The following is an 18780-nucleotide window of genomic DNA, read 5'->3' as shown; positions in this document are numbered from 1 at the left end:
GGAAGCGTGCCTGCCTCGTAGGAAAAGAGGAATGGCTGAACGATGACATTGAGTTAGAGAACAAACGCCACAGGCTCGGATAACCACGAGGGAGACCAGGGCTCGCCAACGTATAAGCGAAAGCATGCGCACGGAAACGACGAGATAGCGCAGACGCGTGCTCTTCGCGTGATCGCGTGCGAGTGCAAGTGTGCCACGCACGCCATTCGCCGTATCTATATGTACATTCATTTCGGGCTTCAGCTCCATATACGGCGGCAACTCTCGGCGTTCCGTCGGGAAACATAGGAGGTGTATTGATCTCGTCCAACTGCGTCTTCCTTTTGACGCGGCATTTTTTTCGCGCTCAAGGAAGGCAGCAAGGCCGTCGGTGGTGAGCTGGGTTCCGAGGCGTTCGACCCCCCATCTTAAAACGGGCCTGTTTCGAGAACGGCCTCCCGCTCACCCTCACCCTCCGTTCTTCCCGCCTCCCTCGGGTGGAAAGCGCGCGCGCTCGTGGAGGGAACCGAACCGTGTCATCTTTCTTCGGGGGATTATTACGGCCGTTTATACTGGCGGGGGATTTCGCGCGCCGATACCTTTCGCCCCCTCAATAAAAGCTGTCGAACCTGGAAGGAGCCTAAACGTTCTCGCTTTTTCCTTTTCTATTCTTTATTTGTGTATAGAAAATGAGAAGGAAAAAATCGTGAGAGAAACGACCGCTTTCGGGTGCGTCTTGCATGTCGGTCTATTTCAACGTTGAGCCCCCAGAGCATTTACCGCATCACTTTTTTTTTTTTTTTTTTCACGGTCATGCGCTTCACTTCTCAGACTTTAGGCTTACTTTCCCGTTTGTTGCTCCTCACCGCTCTAGGATTGGCTAGGGAGTGTGAAAAAGCTGCTTGCTATAGGAGTGGTATTTATTACTCGTGAATTATAGAACTTAACGCATTGAGGAGGTTTCGAAACTTGCGTTCATGCGATTATGGGAGACTTATCGCCGATTCGTTTCTCGTTCAGAAAATAACGGTAGTCAGTTTTCTAAACGTCTCTATTAAGGCCTCCCGCCTTTATTCGCCTATGGAATTTGTTTTCCTCAGCTCGACTTTGTTCGTTCTTTTTCACCACCACGAGTTCAACTGTCACAATGCTGATCCTGTGTTAAGACACGCCTTTTTCACTGGACCAGTTGGGATGTCAAGGCCTAAACCCGACTCAGAGTGGCCGCCGCGGTGGCTCAGTGGTTATGGTGCTCGGCTGCTGACCCGAAAGACGCGGGTTCGATCCCGGCCGCGGTGGTGGAATTTCTTTGGGGGAAAAATTCTAGAGGCCCGTGTACTGTGCGATGTCAGTGCACGTTAAAGAGCCCCTGGTGGTCGAAATTTTCGGAGCCCTCCACTACGGCGTCTCTCATAGCCTTAGTCGCTTTGGGACGTTAAACCCCATAAACCATAAACCATAAATCGACTCAGTGTGAAGAGCAGTTTGTACGCTCGTTAAAGGACAGCGAGCATTCGCTATGTTTTGTGCCTTGAGATAGAATGCGTTTCGTGCTAAATGACAAGAACACGTACACACTTGCCGCTTTCGTGAAATTTTACACAGTTGAGGAAAGATGATTGAGAACTACAAAAACTGCCTATTTGGTGCCCAATGGTTAAGCTTTAAATGACCGTTGATTGATATCACGACACGAGCAGGCATAACCGCGACGTGAGACTGACCTTTTTCTCTCACAAACGGTACTAAAAGAGATGAAGCACCAGAAGTGTTTTTGAGCTGTTTTCTTGTAAAATTCCACCTACAACACCTATCAAGGAAATGCGGAAGGCATCGCTTACTACGCTCCATCAGATCTTACCGTAAAGTACTTCTGAAGTTCTGATTGTTGGTTGTTTCCGCATGTAAACCTTCTGCCGAAAAGCGCGACGTGTAAATTAATTTTAAATTAAAAAAATAATTTATTTACGATAACACCGGAGTCCAAGAACACTAATAAACAACGTCGAGATAAGCACTGAGGGCAAGTGTAAAAGACGCAGGTTGTTGTCTGCATGATATTCGACGAAGTCCTTTGGAATTTCTTGTTTCTTTTGTTTTGGCTTGGCGGGCCATTGAGGGGAAGGGGGAGGTGTGGGGTTCATTTAGTTATTCGTACTTCAATGCTTCCTTTTTCAGGTACCGGAAATAAGAAGAGGCGACAACTTACTGAAGTAACCTTGAATAGAATCTGCTGTTTAGATAGTATGTTCACTGCTTCGGGAAAAAATATAGCGCAGCGGTACACGACATGAAAGGGAGTGGACGGTGGACGGTACAGAGTGATTTTTCCCGTCCACTCTATTCCACGTCACGCTACCCTAGGGCGTTACATTCTTTTCCAATGGCGAAGTAAGCACACAGTAGACGGCCGACTCCATTCTCAGAGGCTGAAATGCGTCGCTCTCTTTATTGGATAGTCTCTTCTCTCTCATATTTCTGTTTTTTTTTTTGCAGCACACAAACACACACAAACGTGCGGCATTGCAGAGAGAACAACTGGATAAACAGCATTGCAGTGCTTCCACCGATCCTCATGCACATTCACGCACTCGTAGCAGCAGTCGGACAGCGTCTTATCGCCAGCGCTGCGCAACATTAGTTCTTCAGCCCCGAGCGTCACGGCAGCGGCAACTGTCTTTGGGATGTCGCAGGTAATCAGTCGCTGCTTTGGACCCTGCGTCTTTGGCTCTACGTGTTGGCGAAAGTGCCACTTCAAGACGCATCATCAGCACCGAACGCTACCAGCAAACACATTGAGCGAGCGCTTCGGTGCTGACGTTACTCCCGCTGACGTCACATTTCATCCAGAAGTCGGCAGCAGTGTTTTCTTAACGTGAAGAGGAACTCAGAATAAATAGCACTGTTCATAAATGTCTGCCCAAGAGGTAGCTGCCATGATTTGAAAACAAAGTTAACAAAGACTGGCCAATATTTTTCGCCGGCATGTTGACTGGGAGTCAGCATTCTTGCTGAGTTAAGACGGTACATTTTATATACCATAAAATAATCTCTCATGAGTCCAACAGGCATTGGTAAGCCTTATAAGAAATAACATTGATATTCTTTCGAAAACACGAACAATTTACACGTCAAGTGCAACATAATAACAGTATAGACTATAGCCTAAGTACATGATTGATTTATAGCGCGTTCTATCACTACGGCACAATTAAATGCTGCTGTTTTGGTCATTAGAATGGTGTGCCAGCATTTATAGATTGGTCTATTAAGATAAATTATTGCAAAAATGCAATCAAAGAAGTAATGCAGGCAGTACACAGGAGGTTTGTTATGAGGTCGGTACGTAACACTGTTGCGAATTACACACTGTTCACTTGAAGGCGCCAGAAAGGTTTTAGGGTCTTAGAGTTCACGACATTTTATAACTTGTTCAAAAGGGATTAAAAACGCAATCTTCAATTACCCGGTACACGATCCGTCGCTCGAATTTCCATCACGCACAGCGAAAACAAGGATGTGACTGTAACTGGCACTTACGAAACAGACACTTTTGGTTCTAACTATTACTGCAGTTAATTACACGCAAGGTATGCAAAATTTTCCCCGAAGATTATTTTATTACGGCGAACAAAAACAATGAAATTAAACAGCGGCCAGACTGCAGGAACCTTAAAAGAGTAGAAAACTGAGCTAGTTGGTTCATACTTCTTGGTGGGAACAGCCGAAATAACAAAACGCAGACAAACGTTCTGTGTGTCCCTTTCTGTGTCTGCGTTTTGTTATTTCCGCTGTTCCCACCAAGATGCAGGAACCAGTGGCGGAATATTAAAAAAAATCGGCCTTAATTCGATTTTATTTCTGTCTTTCTGCCCTTCGCTGGTGCGACGAACGATAATAAAAGATTGAAACCGAAAAAAAAAATGAAGTTTTATTACCTCGGCCATACGTGAGAAATGACCCAGAAACTAATATTTTAGATCTGCTTAATACACGCCACGCTTAATACATTTCTATATTAACAAATATCGGTATGTTTCAAATTAGAAGTTGTTTTCATAAGGCCTGTGACGTAATGTTTCGTTAAATAGCTCTGCGTGCAAGTCGCACCCTTGTCGCCTACGGCGGTGGGATGCGGAGTCTTTCTTATAGTAATGGCCAACCCAATGAGCTTTAAGTTTGTAGAAAGAACCCATTCCTTGAAACCTGAGAAGTGGTTTGCCGCCAAAAGCGCTTAGAGTAGCTTAGCTTGTATCCAGGGTGGCGCGCACATATATACTCTGTCAAGCAGTTCTCATAAAATATAATGATCGGCTAAGAAGCCCTACATGAAACGATGCATATTCGTCGCTTCTTCATCGCCCTTATAATAAATAGCCACTCTGATCTAGTGCACTTACAACGAAAAGAGGTGATATAAGTATCATCACAGTGCTTAGCAGTACGCCGAGTGCTCAAGTTTCCAGCCTCGAGTTCTGACTGACTAGAATATTGACCGATTACAGTTTTGTTTGCGTCTCTCCTACAAAACATATTTTGCTCTTGTAAACCTTATTCCTTGTTCTTCCTTCATTTCTGGACGATTTATTAGCCTCAAGCAAGGATGACAATACATGAAGGTGACTCAGCATCAGCGGTGCATCACAAAAAAATCAGACAGAAACAGTGCGCAAGAAAAAAAAAGTTTAAAACATTGGCAATCATTTCCCGGCGCAATGAACTGACTAGACACAAACATTTCGTCCTATACAGGAGCGTGACAATGGAGTACATGAACAAAACAATGATAAATGAGAAGGGACCACTACGACGCAGGAACTGACTGTTCCACACATTCCTCCTAGACGCATAAGTAATGATGATTATGAACTCGCACAAGTAAGTACACTCAAGCAGGACTTCACTCATGTCCGCAGATTTTCGTTCGTGTTTGATGCGTCCAGATATGGGAATGGAAATCCTATATCCTATACCCGTCACACTTGAGGGTCTTGCATAACACTTGCACGTGCTCCCGCCCAGCCGAATCGCCGCTTTCACAACAGATGGTGCAAGACACTTCATGTTCCCGGCCTTGCATCGTCGTTAAATTACGCATGTGCGATAGGACTTTTATTACTCGTCGTCAACCAGTAACTGAGAATTTAGTCGCTATTTAGTTCTAATTTACATTCACCTCGAAGAAGCAGAGAGCAAGTGTGAAAATAGCCGTTGTACGTACTCTTTCGCTCTAAGCAAATTATGTCAATCGACTCGGTTATAAGTAAACAAATTAGAATTGGCCCCTTGGTGACCTTGAGAAAAACGTCACTGCCGCTCATTAAAGCTTCTTTTTGGGTTAGTTGGTATATTTCGACTTTGCAAATAGTTTTTAGATCAGAGCCCTGTTAGTAGCGCGTCTGTGTGTCGCCTTTCTTGTGGTCTGTATTTGATTTGCTTTAAAAACTTCTTACATGGTCACTCCCTTGCAAAAAATATTGCCCTGACTGCAGCTTCGCCATTTTTTATTGCTTTTGTGTGCTCAAAAAAGCTGGTTACCTCTACGCAAATATATTTGCAGTATCAAGTGGTTCGTTAATTTTTTTCCTTGGTAGGTTCGAGCGTAGTAGACGATGCGGTCAGTTTTGCTTTTGTTCCGATTCTGGATAAAAAATTAAAATCGGCTTCTTACGTGTTCTGCATCAGAAACTTAGAGTGACTGACAAAGCGAAATTTCGAAACCTGTCAGAAACATGCCACAGCCGGCACACAAAACACGCAGCTTACATTGAGACCCTATTGAACCCTGTTTATCTTAACAGCATTAAACAGCATTAAACCAGAAAACGTACCTCCAGTTTGCTCAAGACTCTTAATGTGCCGAGCACTCGTTATACCCGTAAGTTCTCTTGCATGGTTTATCAGCTCAGGGAATCAACTTTAATGTGAAGGTGGAAAAAAAGTAGGAAAGTAGTTGCGAACACTTTTTTTCTATATGCTTCACCTCGTGTGATACGGCATATATTTTACCAAATGCATCAATTCATTGGAACTCGCAGCCTGAGGAGCAGCTTCGGTGTCGAAAATAGCCCTGCGCCTCGCCTAACGTAGAATGACTTGCAATGCACCGTTTAACGGTGTCATTCACTGACCACTGACATGATCGTGGCTGACCATCCATCGGACATTCCAAAGTTCTCTGGAAAGCATGCCGACCTTCACATGCGGTCTGTACAAACTCTAGACAAGGCTGCACAACGCCCATTCAGTGTCAACAATTATTCTCCCAGAGGAGGGCTCCACTTCCTCTCAGCCGAGGCAGTGCTCGTCTCGGCATTCTTCCATTCAGTCCAGTCACTTAACTGCCAACGCCACGCTGCAGCATCCATCTTCTCGTCCTGAGCGAAAGAAAACAAAGAACCCAACGCAACCAAGCACCACAGAGCCGCCGCAGAAGGAACCAACCACACAAAGTCGACGAAACGGCGCACGCACTGTACACTTCACCGATCGCAGCCGCGGTGTCCCCGGACCTCGTATAAGGCACATAGTTCTGAGACGGCGTCGGACGCGCTGGTCAGGGGCTTCTTCTAGGCACGGGTCACCCTCGCTGCGAAGCTCTCTCCGTCTCTCCTCCTCTTCTGGCGAAGCGACGATGCTTCAATTCTCGTCGAACGGTGGCATTGGTGCGCTGGAGACGCATTCTGTTTTGTTCCGTGGCTTTGGTTCTTATGCTAGGCGCCCAGGCATGTTATGAGGGCAGATGCCGATCACCTGATGTCAAGGCAGCTGAAGTCTGCGAAGAAGAAAGAAAATTTGGTGGTGAGGCGTAAGGAATTCACGTGATATGAAAATCAGCGTTGCCTAAGTTAAGGTCACCTGCATAAATTACTGAGGTAAAAAGCCGATCTGAAAGAAGACGTTTGCTTGCTACTTCTCTATGTAAACAAACAAAAGTGCGCAAAACTAAACACACAAGTATTCTGTCCCTAGCAGGAGTGGCATACATGAGTATAAAGTAGAATAAAGAGAAGAGAATGACAGGAGGGGCCAAAACAAATCTAATTCATGGTATATGAAGGAACAGAAATTCTTGGCTATTGATTCAAGCAAAATTCTGTGTACGGCATTCGATTAAGTGAATGCAGAAAAATGCCTGCTTTAAAACACGGAAAGTCAGCTTCTGAGCATCCTTTTTCTTTGCATTAAAAGTATTTTATTTTATTCAATACTGTCAATCCCATCAGGGATCGTCCCTTATTATACAATAGCATCGTATATGCGAGGCTCGTCATATATGATATGAATTACTAAACCAAGGATAATGTTCGTAATGGCTTGTATCACGAGAAATTTATGGCAAGTGATTTGGCTGCTGAAAACTTTTTTTAGAATAAGCAAATTTTGACATCGATGTATGCGTTTCTTCCTTTTTTTGTTACCAAGGAATAAAAATTTGTTGACAAGGTTTTTAAAGATTCGACCATGCTGCTCTTTCGTAATCTGCTCGAAGTTCCGAGCCAGAATGGCCAACGCGCATTACGCTTCAAATGCACGAATGATTCTTTATAAGACTTTCAAATTATCAGAAACTTCCCCTGAATCGATGTCTCAAGGGCGTATGTGCCTGTTTTGATAATTTTCTGCCGTAGATATGCAAGTAAAGCTTGTACTTAAGCGGCTTACTTCAACGTGCCTTAAGCAATCCATATTGAAAATCAATATACTCCGTATTGATCTTGCTTAAGGGCACACGAAAGCATACACGCGTAATATATGAGCACATTTTTTGTTCTTTTTAGTCGAGGCGTGGAACACAATACAGGGCAAGCGACTGCGTTAAAGAAGATTAAGAAACGCAGCTGCCGCTGCGCAGAATAAACGCGTACAGCCATGCTAATTTGACCTCATTCGTATCCTGCCCAGTGCTGCTTCTGTGATTCCGTACAACAGCCTCAGGCAGTTCCAGATAGGCTCTTCTTTTTTGCATTATCTTAAGCGATAAATAGCGACTCTTGAAAGAGCGTTGAAATGAGAATCCTGAGGGGCATCACGCATTAAAAAATCAATTCCGGAGCAAGAAAAATAAAGAAAACGAAAAGCTGTCTTACATCGGTCGTTGATATCGGAGCGCTAATAAAAGGCAGAAAAAGGTGAACTTTGCATTTCGAAAGAATAACACAGGATAATACATCACAGCCAAAGGTCACTGCACTGGTTGTGGTCACGTGTGAAACAAAGGTTTCATTTCAAGCTCGTTGCACCAAGACTCGCAATCGGGTGCAGTAAGATCATAAGTAAAAAATAATACCGTGAAATTGATCAAACTGCCCCGCATCTTCTGAAGAAAACAGTATAAACGAAGGTTAGAATTAGAACTTTACATGTGCGTGTCTATTTATTTATTTATCATCATACCCAAAGCGCCATTGTCTGGCATTACAGTGGGGGGGTTGAACAAAAAGTACACAAATGCTACCTCATGCAGGTGGTTTCAAAAAAAAAGATAACAATGAGATAGAAAGAACACAGAATTATTGTACATAAAAGATGTCACAGCATGGAAGAAAATGAATCATTTGATAATATGGACACTACTTCCTCAGGCAGCTTGTTCCATTCCGAAACCGTTTTAGGGAAAAAAGACATTTTAAAAAGGTCAGACCGGCATCTGTATTCTTTAACTTTAAGTGGATGATCTCTTCGTAAAGACACGTAATCAGGGTTGGCTATATATTTGGTTTTGTCTATTCCAGTTCTAGAATGAAATATGTTATGAAATAATTTTAAACGCAGAACTTTCCTACGTATCGGCGTTAATATGCCCGTCCACCGTGTAATTCTGAGGAGATGTCGGTAATAAAATCGAGATCATAAATGAGAATAACAGGTTGCTATTATTGGCCTCGTGAAACGTAATTCAGAAGACGCAAAGAACTGCGCACTTAAAAGCACGTTTCTCTCTCCGCCCAGCTTAAAACAATAAACGTTAGGGAAAGCTGCGGCGTGTTACAATAACCGCATGACACGTTACCCCGAGCGGCCTGTTGTGACCCCAATTGGCTCAAATGTCACGACCTCAGAAACCCTCTCCAGCGGTGCCCTTTAAATAGGCGTGCGCGGGCGTCGACATCACAGCCACGCCGTGGAAGAGAATGGGACCAACTTTCTTCGCTACTTTTTCGTCGAGCCATCTTCGCTTATTGTTCCGCGGCTGAAGCATATTTCTCTTCCCTCTCCTTCCTCCTACTTCTTCAACCATTTGTAGCAGCGGCCATGCTTACATAAACAGCGTTGAGTACGTCATCGTAGCCGCTGCTCCATTTTTCCTTTTCCCTATTTTGGGGCTCTTCTTTGAAACCTCTTCTTTTTCCAAATCCCTTTTAACAACAAGCCCCGTCGCCTTCCGGGAAGACGTGATTTATCGTCTCAAAAACTTTGAGCCGCAGACGACGGGCGCGACGCGCTTTTCCGTTTGTAGTACCCGTGGCGCTTCGAGAGCATGCAGTTCCCTTGTTCCTTCCTTTTCCCTTTCCCCTACCCCGCTCCCATTTTTTATCCACTAGTTCTTTTTCCCTTCGTTGCCTGGCCCCTCTGTTCCACTCCCCCTTGTCCTTTCCTTCCCGCATTTCCCGTGTTTTGTTCTATCCTTCCTGCCTTGATGCCTCTTCCTTCTCCTTCTCACCCTCCTCCCCCTCGTCGTCGCATCACTCCTCGCCTCCTTCTCCGCTGGGCTGGCAGAGTCGTCCTTTTACCGCCATCTCCCTCTAAAGTTTAGGCCATATCAGGCGCGCAAGCGAAAACGCCGCGTTCATACTCGTCGGCTGGCTTGTTCTCGCTTGACGGAGGCAGTTCTTCCAGCCGTAACGACGAGATGGCGCTCGCGTCGTCGTCATGCTGCGGTTGATGGCCGACAGAGCGGCAGGCTCTTTAGGGGACAACAAGAAAAAGTGAGCGCCCCCGCCCCTTCTTTCATTCGGGCATTTTGCTTTTCAGCGATTATTTGTTGCGCTCTTTATCTCTTTCTTGGCAGAAGAGTGCGAAGACAGCCCGGACGAGGAGGATCGGTCGGGGGATATCTCTCGGCGGCCGACTTTCGCCAGCGAACGAAGCTGAAGGATCTAAAGGAGGCTGAGGGAAGAAAACAGGGAAGCGGAGTTAGTTATGCGTCAAGGGAAGAGATGGGGTAATGCGGGACGCGGTGATGGAGGCTAGCGTGCTTTTCGGGCCACTTGCGCTGTCCGCGAACGAGCCGTAACCTCCCGCTGAATATGCGCGGTTTTGCGGCATTAGCCGAATGAGCCGGAGTAAATCTGCTTGCGTTACTGAGCGGCTGACGGCGAAACGCGCAGGCAGATTCAGGAAGTGAAGGCGACAACCTGCCATGTAGCTCGACGGCGCGGAAAGAGAAGCATTACGTAAAGATGTACTCTCGGGAGCGCATAGAGATTACTTCGATATTTGCTTTTATCAGTTTGGTCGACCGCTGGGGACACATTTCAAAGATATTAACATCTAGTTTGTGCTAAATCAACTGAGTTGTTATTAGAGTGCCGGTTTGCAGCTCCAGTTAAACGAAAACAAAAAGGCGAAAGGTATAATTATTACTGATTGCTTCATCCAAAATCGAAGCTGAATAGTGACGCGCGGAAATCTAGAGGCGAAGTTTTCACTGTCTGTGTGAAAAACAAAGCAAACAAACAAAAACGCAAGAAAACGACATTTACAAATAGACCGCATTCCCGAGTACCCAACTCATTCAGCTGTGGAGATACTGATAAGAGCTATGAGGAATCGTGAGAAAGCAGAGCAAGTTGTTGCTGCATTCATTATTCCAGTTCTTGTTGTCCTTGCAACATTGTGCATATCTTTGAGTGCAATTCGCCACAGAGAGCAAAATCTCAAAGTTTAACATTACTAGCAGACTTTATGCCAAAAACAAAAAGCAAGAAACGCAACTGGCAAAATAAGATATAGAATAGCAAACGAAAACAAAATAAAACAATAACGTACCGCAGCGCCAAGTGTGGAAGGTGGACCAATGCAAGTTTATTATATTTATCCCTAAAGCAGGCATTATCGATCGTTGGTTTGCAGACACTCGACGCGCACGAAAAAGGCAAGACGGCAAACAAATTCTACGCTTCTTACTGGTGCGTGCGTGTTCATGCCTTTCTCCTGCTACGGTCTTGACCTATATTATAATAATGATGCCAATGATGATGGTAACTGTATCGGCTTCTGAAGGGTGAAAAAGATGACGCCTGTGCTATTTAGCTACGCGTTTCTAAGCTTGCACAAAACACACCGTCAAGCTGTTTGCAGTTTCTGTCGTCCGGTGGCTACTGCGAGGGCTTTTTAGATTATGCTGGAAATATATTAACCTAGTTTGATATTCAGCATTGTAATTTTTTTGTGAACACTGGGGATGCAAAGCACCAAACGCATGGAATGCTTTAACACTCAGTGTTTTAGCCATTCGGCTTATGTAACTTCAATCAGCTTATAGTTGACATGAATAACTGAGACTGAGGCATGAAATCAAGTATCATAAAACTAACGAACCAGTCGCCCAGTGATAAATGAAGGTTGCTGAGACAGAACCTGATGACTGGCTTATATGGTTCTTCAAGCCATTCTGCACTTTATGCTTCCGCTAAAATACGCACCACTCGTCATATTTGTTTCCTGTTCTAGACCAGCATTTAAGTTCCCACTTTATGCTATCTTTATAAAGTTTAAAATCGCGCGGTGAAGTAGATAGCATCGAAACGAGCGCAATTTCCAAGACTTGATTCACATTTCCTTTTTTTTTTCTTCAGAACTTAGGTGACCAACAGCAGCTATGCATTCAGATGGATGTTTATCTATATCTCTCCAGAAAAAAAAAAAGCACAGGCAACGCAACAAAAAGAGACTATATAGTTTATTTCAAATGAAAAGCCTGTCTCTTCCTCGTTAGAAAAAAAAACTGAGAAATGTATACAGTTAATTTTGTGATTTTATTCTACAGACAAAATAATACAGAATGGGCATGAGGGTGGCAATGAAAAGTCCGCGCAGACAACACGCTGCACTATAAACATGGAAATATTCAGACATTCCTGAAGTACTGCAGCAACTCCATATCGAACTGCGCAAAATATGCACCTCCAGCGACGTGGTATTCAAACAGTACAGTCCCGGCTGCCCACCTGAATGAAAATACAGTCGCTTATTTCCGTGGGCCCATCGATGCAAAAGCGCATTCACGCAGGCGAACATACATGAACCCCCCCCCCCCCCCCCCCCCCTCACACACACACTCCTCCCCTTCAAAAGACACGGTCACGTCCCCTGAAAAACAAACAGGCGCTTTCAGAACACGCCTCATGGGACGCACCATACTCCATATTTACGTTTCTTATTTGCGCATACACGTAAGCCAGTTTCACCTACGCAAAACCGGCCGAGCAGCCAGCGGTGGCCGAATATATATTCATATTTCTTATATGTATTTGTATTTTTCTTTCAAAACTTTTCGCACGCGCCGCCACTCTCTCCACTCCGCACAACACACGAGTTCCGTACTACCATCGCTTTTAGCATCGTCTTTCGAACAGGGTCCTCTCTTGCGATGCAGGAGCGTCCCATGATTTGATATAGAAGACGCGTAACTGCCTCGACCATATTCGATGAGAGACTTTGCCTGCTCACTCTCGCTCACTCTTTCTCCTCCTCCTCTCTCTTTCTCTGCAAACACGGCATGGTCTCTCCTTTCCTTTCATCGCATCCATTGCCTTGGAGTATTCCGCATTCCCGCCCCAATGTCTCTTCTATTTCTTCGCTGACTGCCACACATCCTATCCGGTACGCTGCACACAGAGTCCCGTCCTCGCTTTCTTTCACAGCTTGCCTCTCGCCCTTCAAGCTCTACTCGCCTGTTTTCTCTTCTCTTCTCTTTTGCCCCACGAATAAATACCGAAAGAAGGAAAAATCTTGGAAATGCGTTCCGTTTGAACAACACAAAAACGACGTCCACTTGTCTTCTGAAAATAAACGCGGAGAAATGTCAGCCGATAAAGCCTCGGCGATAAGGGGCCGGGAAAGCGAGTAGACAGAGCTAATAACTGAGCTATGTGACGGGATAAACAAGTGAAGTACGGCTTGCACTGGAGGCGCGCGAAAAAGAACGAGAGGTGAGAGGGGAGGAGGTGAAGGGTACGTAAACACGAGAAGTAAACAACCTTTTCGAGTGCACGTCCCGCACAATGCTATAGTGCCTGCAAAGAAGCAGCCATAAAAGAGGCGCTTTCCGTTCTCTTCGTCTTTCTATACCTGTTTTTTTTTTCTCATATCTATGGCCCACTAGATGGCGTACGTGATTGGGTAGACAAGTTGTCCGTGTCCGGCACACATCCCGCACGCTTTGTTAATGTTCTTCGCTGTGGCGGTGTTTCCTGTGAGTAAGCCGGCGTTAAATTTCTCGCCAATCTTTTCTCCGTCCCTTTCCGCTCTTTAGTTTACAAGCGCGTAAACGTTGCCGAAGAAGAAACTGCACTGTGGCGAAGCAAGAAGGAATCGTTAATGTTTCATATCCGAAGCAAAACAAAATATTGACTAGACGCAAGTGTATCCGCCATTTTACTGTGCGAACGACCGCCACGTCCTGAGAAGAGGTATTGGAACAAGGTACTGTCTCTACGTGCACGCAGTTCGCCTGTCTTAGCGCAGTAGAGCATTACGACTGCCTAGTGTACACTCAATTGACACTTGATAAGTGTATTTTAGAAAGAAAAATGAGTTCCTTGAGGATGTACGCACTATTGGATTTTAAACATTTGTGGCAAAATATAAGCGCTGCTCTAAAAACAGAAGAACCCTTACGTTCGAGTTCATGCAGCAGTATTATTACGGAGTAGCACAGCAGTGAGCCGTTTGCTTGCAGTGTCCCCCGTGAGACCATGCATGCTATGTAGGCTGTAGGCGAGACGCGTACGTAACGAAAAGCAAATAGATACCCTCTATGGCGAAAAAATTCGGCCTTGTTGATTAGCTTCTGCGCGGATATAAAAGAAAGTGTCACAATGTTTCTTCGAAGTACTATCTTTGAGAAGCGCAGTGTTAAGCTATTCTAGGCGACAGAACCCGATGCGGGAGCTGCATCCTTCGCGAATAAGATGCGCGTAATCGCTGCTGAGCGTGTATTTACCTGTAAGCGTGTGAGCTTTTTTGCATTGCACGCGCGCTTATAGGCGAAGACAAGATAAAAAACATAGTGGTGCGCTAACGCAGCTCTTAGTAGCCATTGCAAGATTCTTGGATGGGGTGACGAGCTGCTATCTCACCGCTATTTGTTTTTTTATTGCTGTCTATCATAAAGGCGGGAGCAGGACTGCCCTTTTCAAAAAAGGCAAATGAATTTTGGGGAAAGCAAGAGAATGATTTCAGCAGAATGAATGGACAGCTCACCGCGCTGTGAGGGAAGGGACGGAAATGGATAGGACACCTTAACCACGCCGTGAGGAAAAGTAGGGGATGGGTGGATAAGAAGACCCCAAGTTTTTCATCGTTTCTTCGGAATTCATACCACCTTTGATTTCTTTGTAACTCCAATGGTTACACTCTTTTCATACCACTCCAGTTCTCTTGTGAAGTTTTGTCCCAGTTCAGCGTCTTCGCATAGCTTACGTAAAAGAGGCTGTGCGTTTGCGCCATTTCGTGCTTTTTTGTGCGTCTTCTGTTCCTGCTTTCTTTGAGTAGGTTGCGGCTTCCCTTGCCTTTTTTTAAACATGATTCACAAACCGCTGACTGCCAGCCATTACAACACATGTTTGAGTTTTAAGAAAACAAAGGCTCCCTTTTTGCACACAGTTGAAGCGTGAGGAAAAGTTTAGGCACTTTCAAGTGGAAACGCGAATTCAAACTAAAACTTCGCACTGCAGCTGACGGCATCGAGATCAGGAAGAAAATACAAAGAAGTTTGATGCTTAAACTAAACTTTTGCACCTTTCCAGCCTGAAATCGTATACACACAGCACCTCGCCTCGCTACTTCGCCGTCGTAACCCGGGGCCAGGTTGCTTGCTCAAGCTTGAGGGGAAACTGATGTGAGGGAAGAGCGGGCAAGTTTGTTCCTTTTCACAACCCGTCACTAAAACGGTGCACTGCTGTGCTAGCTTGAGCTGACATCGACTAATCAGGTGTGCGTGACTCCAAAAATCTATTCGCACTTCAGGAAAGTTTATTATTGATAGACATCTTGGCCCTGGTACGGTTGACTATGACGAGTGGCTAATGCTCAGGAGTCAACCAATCGCGCATTATTCCTACGTGTTAAGAAATTCGGCACGCTTTAATGAATTCTGCTAGCTCAAGGCAGGCGCACTACTGCGTAGTTTTAGATACACAGAATATAACTATGTTACTTTTTCACCGCCATTTCTTGGCTCCAGCGCTCGCAAGAACGTAGTACTCTGTCTTAAAACACATTAAAGTTTTGCACAGGTTATCGCGTTCACCTTTAAGCATGAATAACGTGATCATCGATCGGCTCCTTGAAACTTGTAGCTTTCTTATAATGGTCTTTCTTTTTGTAGGTTTTCACAGACGCGACCAAAAGGTGTTGAGGTAAGAATAGTTTTAGCAGTTTAGTGGCTGTTTTGATTTTTGGCAAAAACCATACAAGATTTATGCTAAATGTCCTATCAGCGACAGGCCATCTAGTGCATACTCGGCAAAAAAGTCTTTAAAGACTGAAATATAAAAAAAAAAATAAAAATTAAAATACTACACGTTACCTTTAAAGAGGACGCCTATACTAGAAGTAACAGTATTGCCCTTTATTTTACTTGAAGTGCATCCTATAGTGGTGTAAACCTACAGTTAGGTGGCTCGGACATCCAACCACCATGAACCATGAACCACCAAGTGTCCACCATGAACCAGATTTACGAGCGAAGAAACAGTTTGCCAAACAGCTGGTGGCTGAAATGCGGCTTTGCTGGGCTTCTGTGGCAAAGTTTTTTGAAATCTGAGGTGAGATTATGACGCCGAAGTGCTGTGCAGCTTTCGGGGGGCCTTAACGCATATACCGTACATGAACAGGCCGCCGCATCCGTTTGCGCACTACAACAAACCGCGAGCATCGTGCGGCAAACGGCGATCTGTTTTCATGCCCGTGGCGTTCTGTTGGGGTCACTGACTGGCTGGTGAACATTAATCGAAACGGCATTAATCGAAGAGAAAGAAGTGGAGCAGGGGGCGACAGAAACATAGGTGGGCGGAGGAAATTAAGAAGCTTGCGAGGATAGGGTGGCCGCAGCCAGCACAGGACAGGGCTAATTGGAGAGATATGGGAGAGGCCTTTGCCCTGCAGTGGGCGCAGTCAGGCTTGATGATGATGATGAATGGACACTTGGTGTTTGCTGTGGTTACTCTCGAATAAAAAAAAAATGGAGTTTTCGCAAAAGCTTTCCTAGCAGCGAAATCTCTCGCCGGTGGCCGAAATACAAAAGCAGAGGACGCAAAAAAAAAAAATAATAACTGGACTCGGTAGGCGGGTGATCATTCGCAGGGTTGTAAACTCATGTGATTGGCGTTCGCATTGCTCACAATGCACGATTGTCATGTTTGTGCGTCCGGCTGCTGCTTCTACAGGCAGCATCGAGACACGAAAAATGCCACAATACAGCGCCAGAGTGGGTCCGAGTGTGCCCGTTTTTACGTCATTTCGGTCTCTGTGTAATGGCCGCCTTTTTTTTTCAGTTTCGGTTTGGAAAAACGGCGGGTTTTACGAGTGATTCTTGACGCACTGGCTCCTATTATGAATGCTATTTTTGTTTCGACACTCTGTGTTCACTTACAGTCGAAAAAAATTCCTTTAACAGGGCGAAAAATTTTTCCTTACAGTTGGCCTTTAAGCTAGGCGCTGACAACCCATGTCTGGGTCTGCAGATATATACAGATACGTTCACTGGTCGAGCGACAATTTAAAAATAGACCGAAGGATAGGTGCCACTCCGGCTTTAGAAAAGCCCTTCAATGACTAAAAGGTTACCTTGCTGTTAAAAGAGCTGACTACTTAGAAGATAATTTACAGTGCCTTAACAAATCTAGATATGCTGTTAGAAAAAAGGAAGCTTTATTTCCAACTGTGCAACGAACAGTTTCTCCTGACCAGTTTCTGTGTGTTATCCTTAATATTACGAGGGCTACGTAGTGCACTATTCAACTGTGTTGTTCTCTTCTCTAGGGGTTGAAATCATTGATTTGTGACTGCGCCATTTCCTCCTGTCATGCTGTCATGCTAACAGTCATTGGTAGCTCAACTTTTTCGTCTCATTCAGTGCCTCATTCAGTGCGTATTTTTGGTAAAAAAGAATTATCAGAGCACCCGTCTCATTTCTCATGCTATGAAGTTCCAGGGGTCTTGTCTTGCAACTGATGACAACATAAACATCACTGCTGGCGTAGTGTGGGGGGAAAAGAAGTAATATTGAGGCTGTCGCACCTGAACACCAATGAGCATTAGTAGGTTAACAATGCATTTTTGTGTAATTTAAGGTGCCTCATATTTTTTTCTCAATATGGAGCGATTTCAACTCTTGAATCAGTTTTACGATACCCCGTATGAAGAAATTTAACTGTCCTTGTTGTGGACGCCGTTTTCTTATTGAATAAAAGGATTCGAAGCAAACGGCATAGAATCAATGGAAACTCCACCGAAGATATCACTGGGGTACGCTTATGAAAGAGCGCTCTTTCTCTGTTATGGACCCTTGGGAATGCTGCGTTTACAGATAAAAGCGGGTTGCCGATAGCTACGAATCCCATTACGGCGCGGCCGTCCGCAAAGACAAAGGAGAAGGACGAACGCAAATGAACCCATCGGAAGCAGATGGCGCATCTTTCTGTGCAAAATGGGATTTAGATCGGCGCTACTAGAATGCTTGGGTATCCCGGATATTTGCCTGGTGGCCTACTATCCAAATCTGCGCATTTTGTCGAAAAAAAAAAAAAAAACTAAGACTAACGGCGCTTTCCGGTTGCATGAAACCTCGTTTACCTCTGCGCCTAACTACAATTTCTATCGCCCGGAACCTCGCCTGAGACGCGCCGCAGTCTTTCAATATAAACCGGTTGTGCACAGCGTCCCGTGGGAGCAAAGCTCGCAATATCTTCTCGAGAAGAAAGCTCGCATACTTTGCGCAGAATTCTCGGCATTAGAAATGCTAAAGAACGGCCAGCCTGATTTCAAGCAATGAAAAGAAGGAAAGCACGGCGCTTAAGGAACAGCACGAACAGCCCAATTCGAGCGAAGAAAGAATTTCCACGGCGATCCTTAGCGTGGGTTCCAAAACATTCCCGATACAGAACGTCTTATCTTTCACGTTATTCAGTGAGCTGACTTCAAAGGCTCGCAGAAACCATCCAGGAACAATCGCGTCTACAGTTCTGTCTTGCAGGAATTGCTTTGTATTGGTTTCATACTTGTACAAGCGCAGCACGTCCCTCGCCAAATCGCTGTTTTCGATTAGGTTACCGTACACTTTGAACGTGGGACATAATCAGTTAAAAGAAGAATCAAAATAAAGACAAGGAACAAAACCTGAAACCATCTGAAGACCAGATTTTTTAGGTTCAACTTGATCAGTGCATACAGAATGGCTACAGCCTGTGAGTAACTAAGTCTGATCGCATGCCCTGTCGTTTAATTTGTCGAACGCCGTTCCTTTCGTTCGAGATCCTCGGCTAATTCTTCCAAACCGGCACATAAGTTACTATCTTACTTAAAGCGCTCTCTTCACGTCGTCGCCTGGGGCATCCGCGAGAGGAAGGAAGC

At 45.0% G+C, this 18780-nt stretch overlaps 1 protein-coding gene across 2 annotated transcripts in view; it reads right to left on the bottom strand.

Moving 5' to 3' along the window:
• Nucleotides 1-2394: 2394 nt before the first annotated feature.
• The window catches only part of LOC149341374 (hemicentin-2-like), a 206345-nt gene continuing 189959 nt past the window's right edge, over nucleotides 2395-18780 (bottom strand). For both annotated transcript variants that reach the window (XM_089543458.1, XM_089543459.1), the window contains exons 12-13: nucleotides 3795-6754; nucleotides 2395-3650 (exon numbers count right to left, since the gene is read on the bottom strand). In XM_089543458.1, coding sequence (XP_089399584.1) covers nucleotides 6729-6754 — 26 coding nt within the window. In that variant the 3' untranslated portion in view covers nucleotides 2395-3650; nucleotides 3795-6728. The remainder of the gene's footprint in view (nucleotides 3651-3794; nucleotides 6755-18780) is intronic.

The sequence above is a fragment of the Amblyomma mixtum genome, chromosome 5, assembly GCF_055824585.1.
Source record: "Amblyomma mixtum isolate Tamu chromosome 5, ASM5582458v1, whole genome shotgun sequence".
NCBI classification, from domain to species: Eukaryota; Metazoa; Arthropoda; class Arachnida; order Ixodida; family Ixodidae; genus Amblyomma; species Amblyomma mixtum.
The sequence above is the reverse complement of the archived record's forward strand: the minus strand, read 5'-3'. Positions and strand labels throughout refer to the sequence as shown.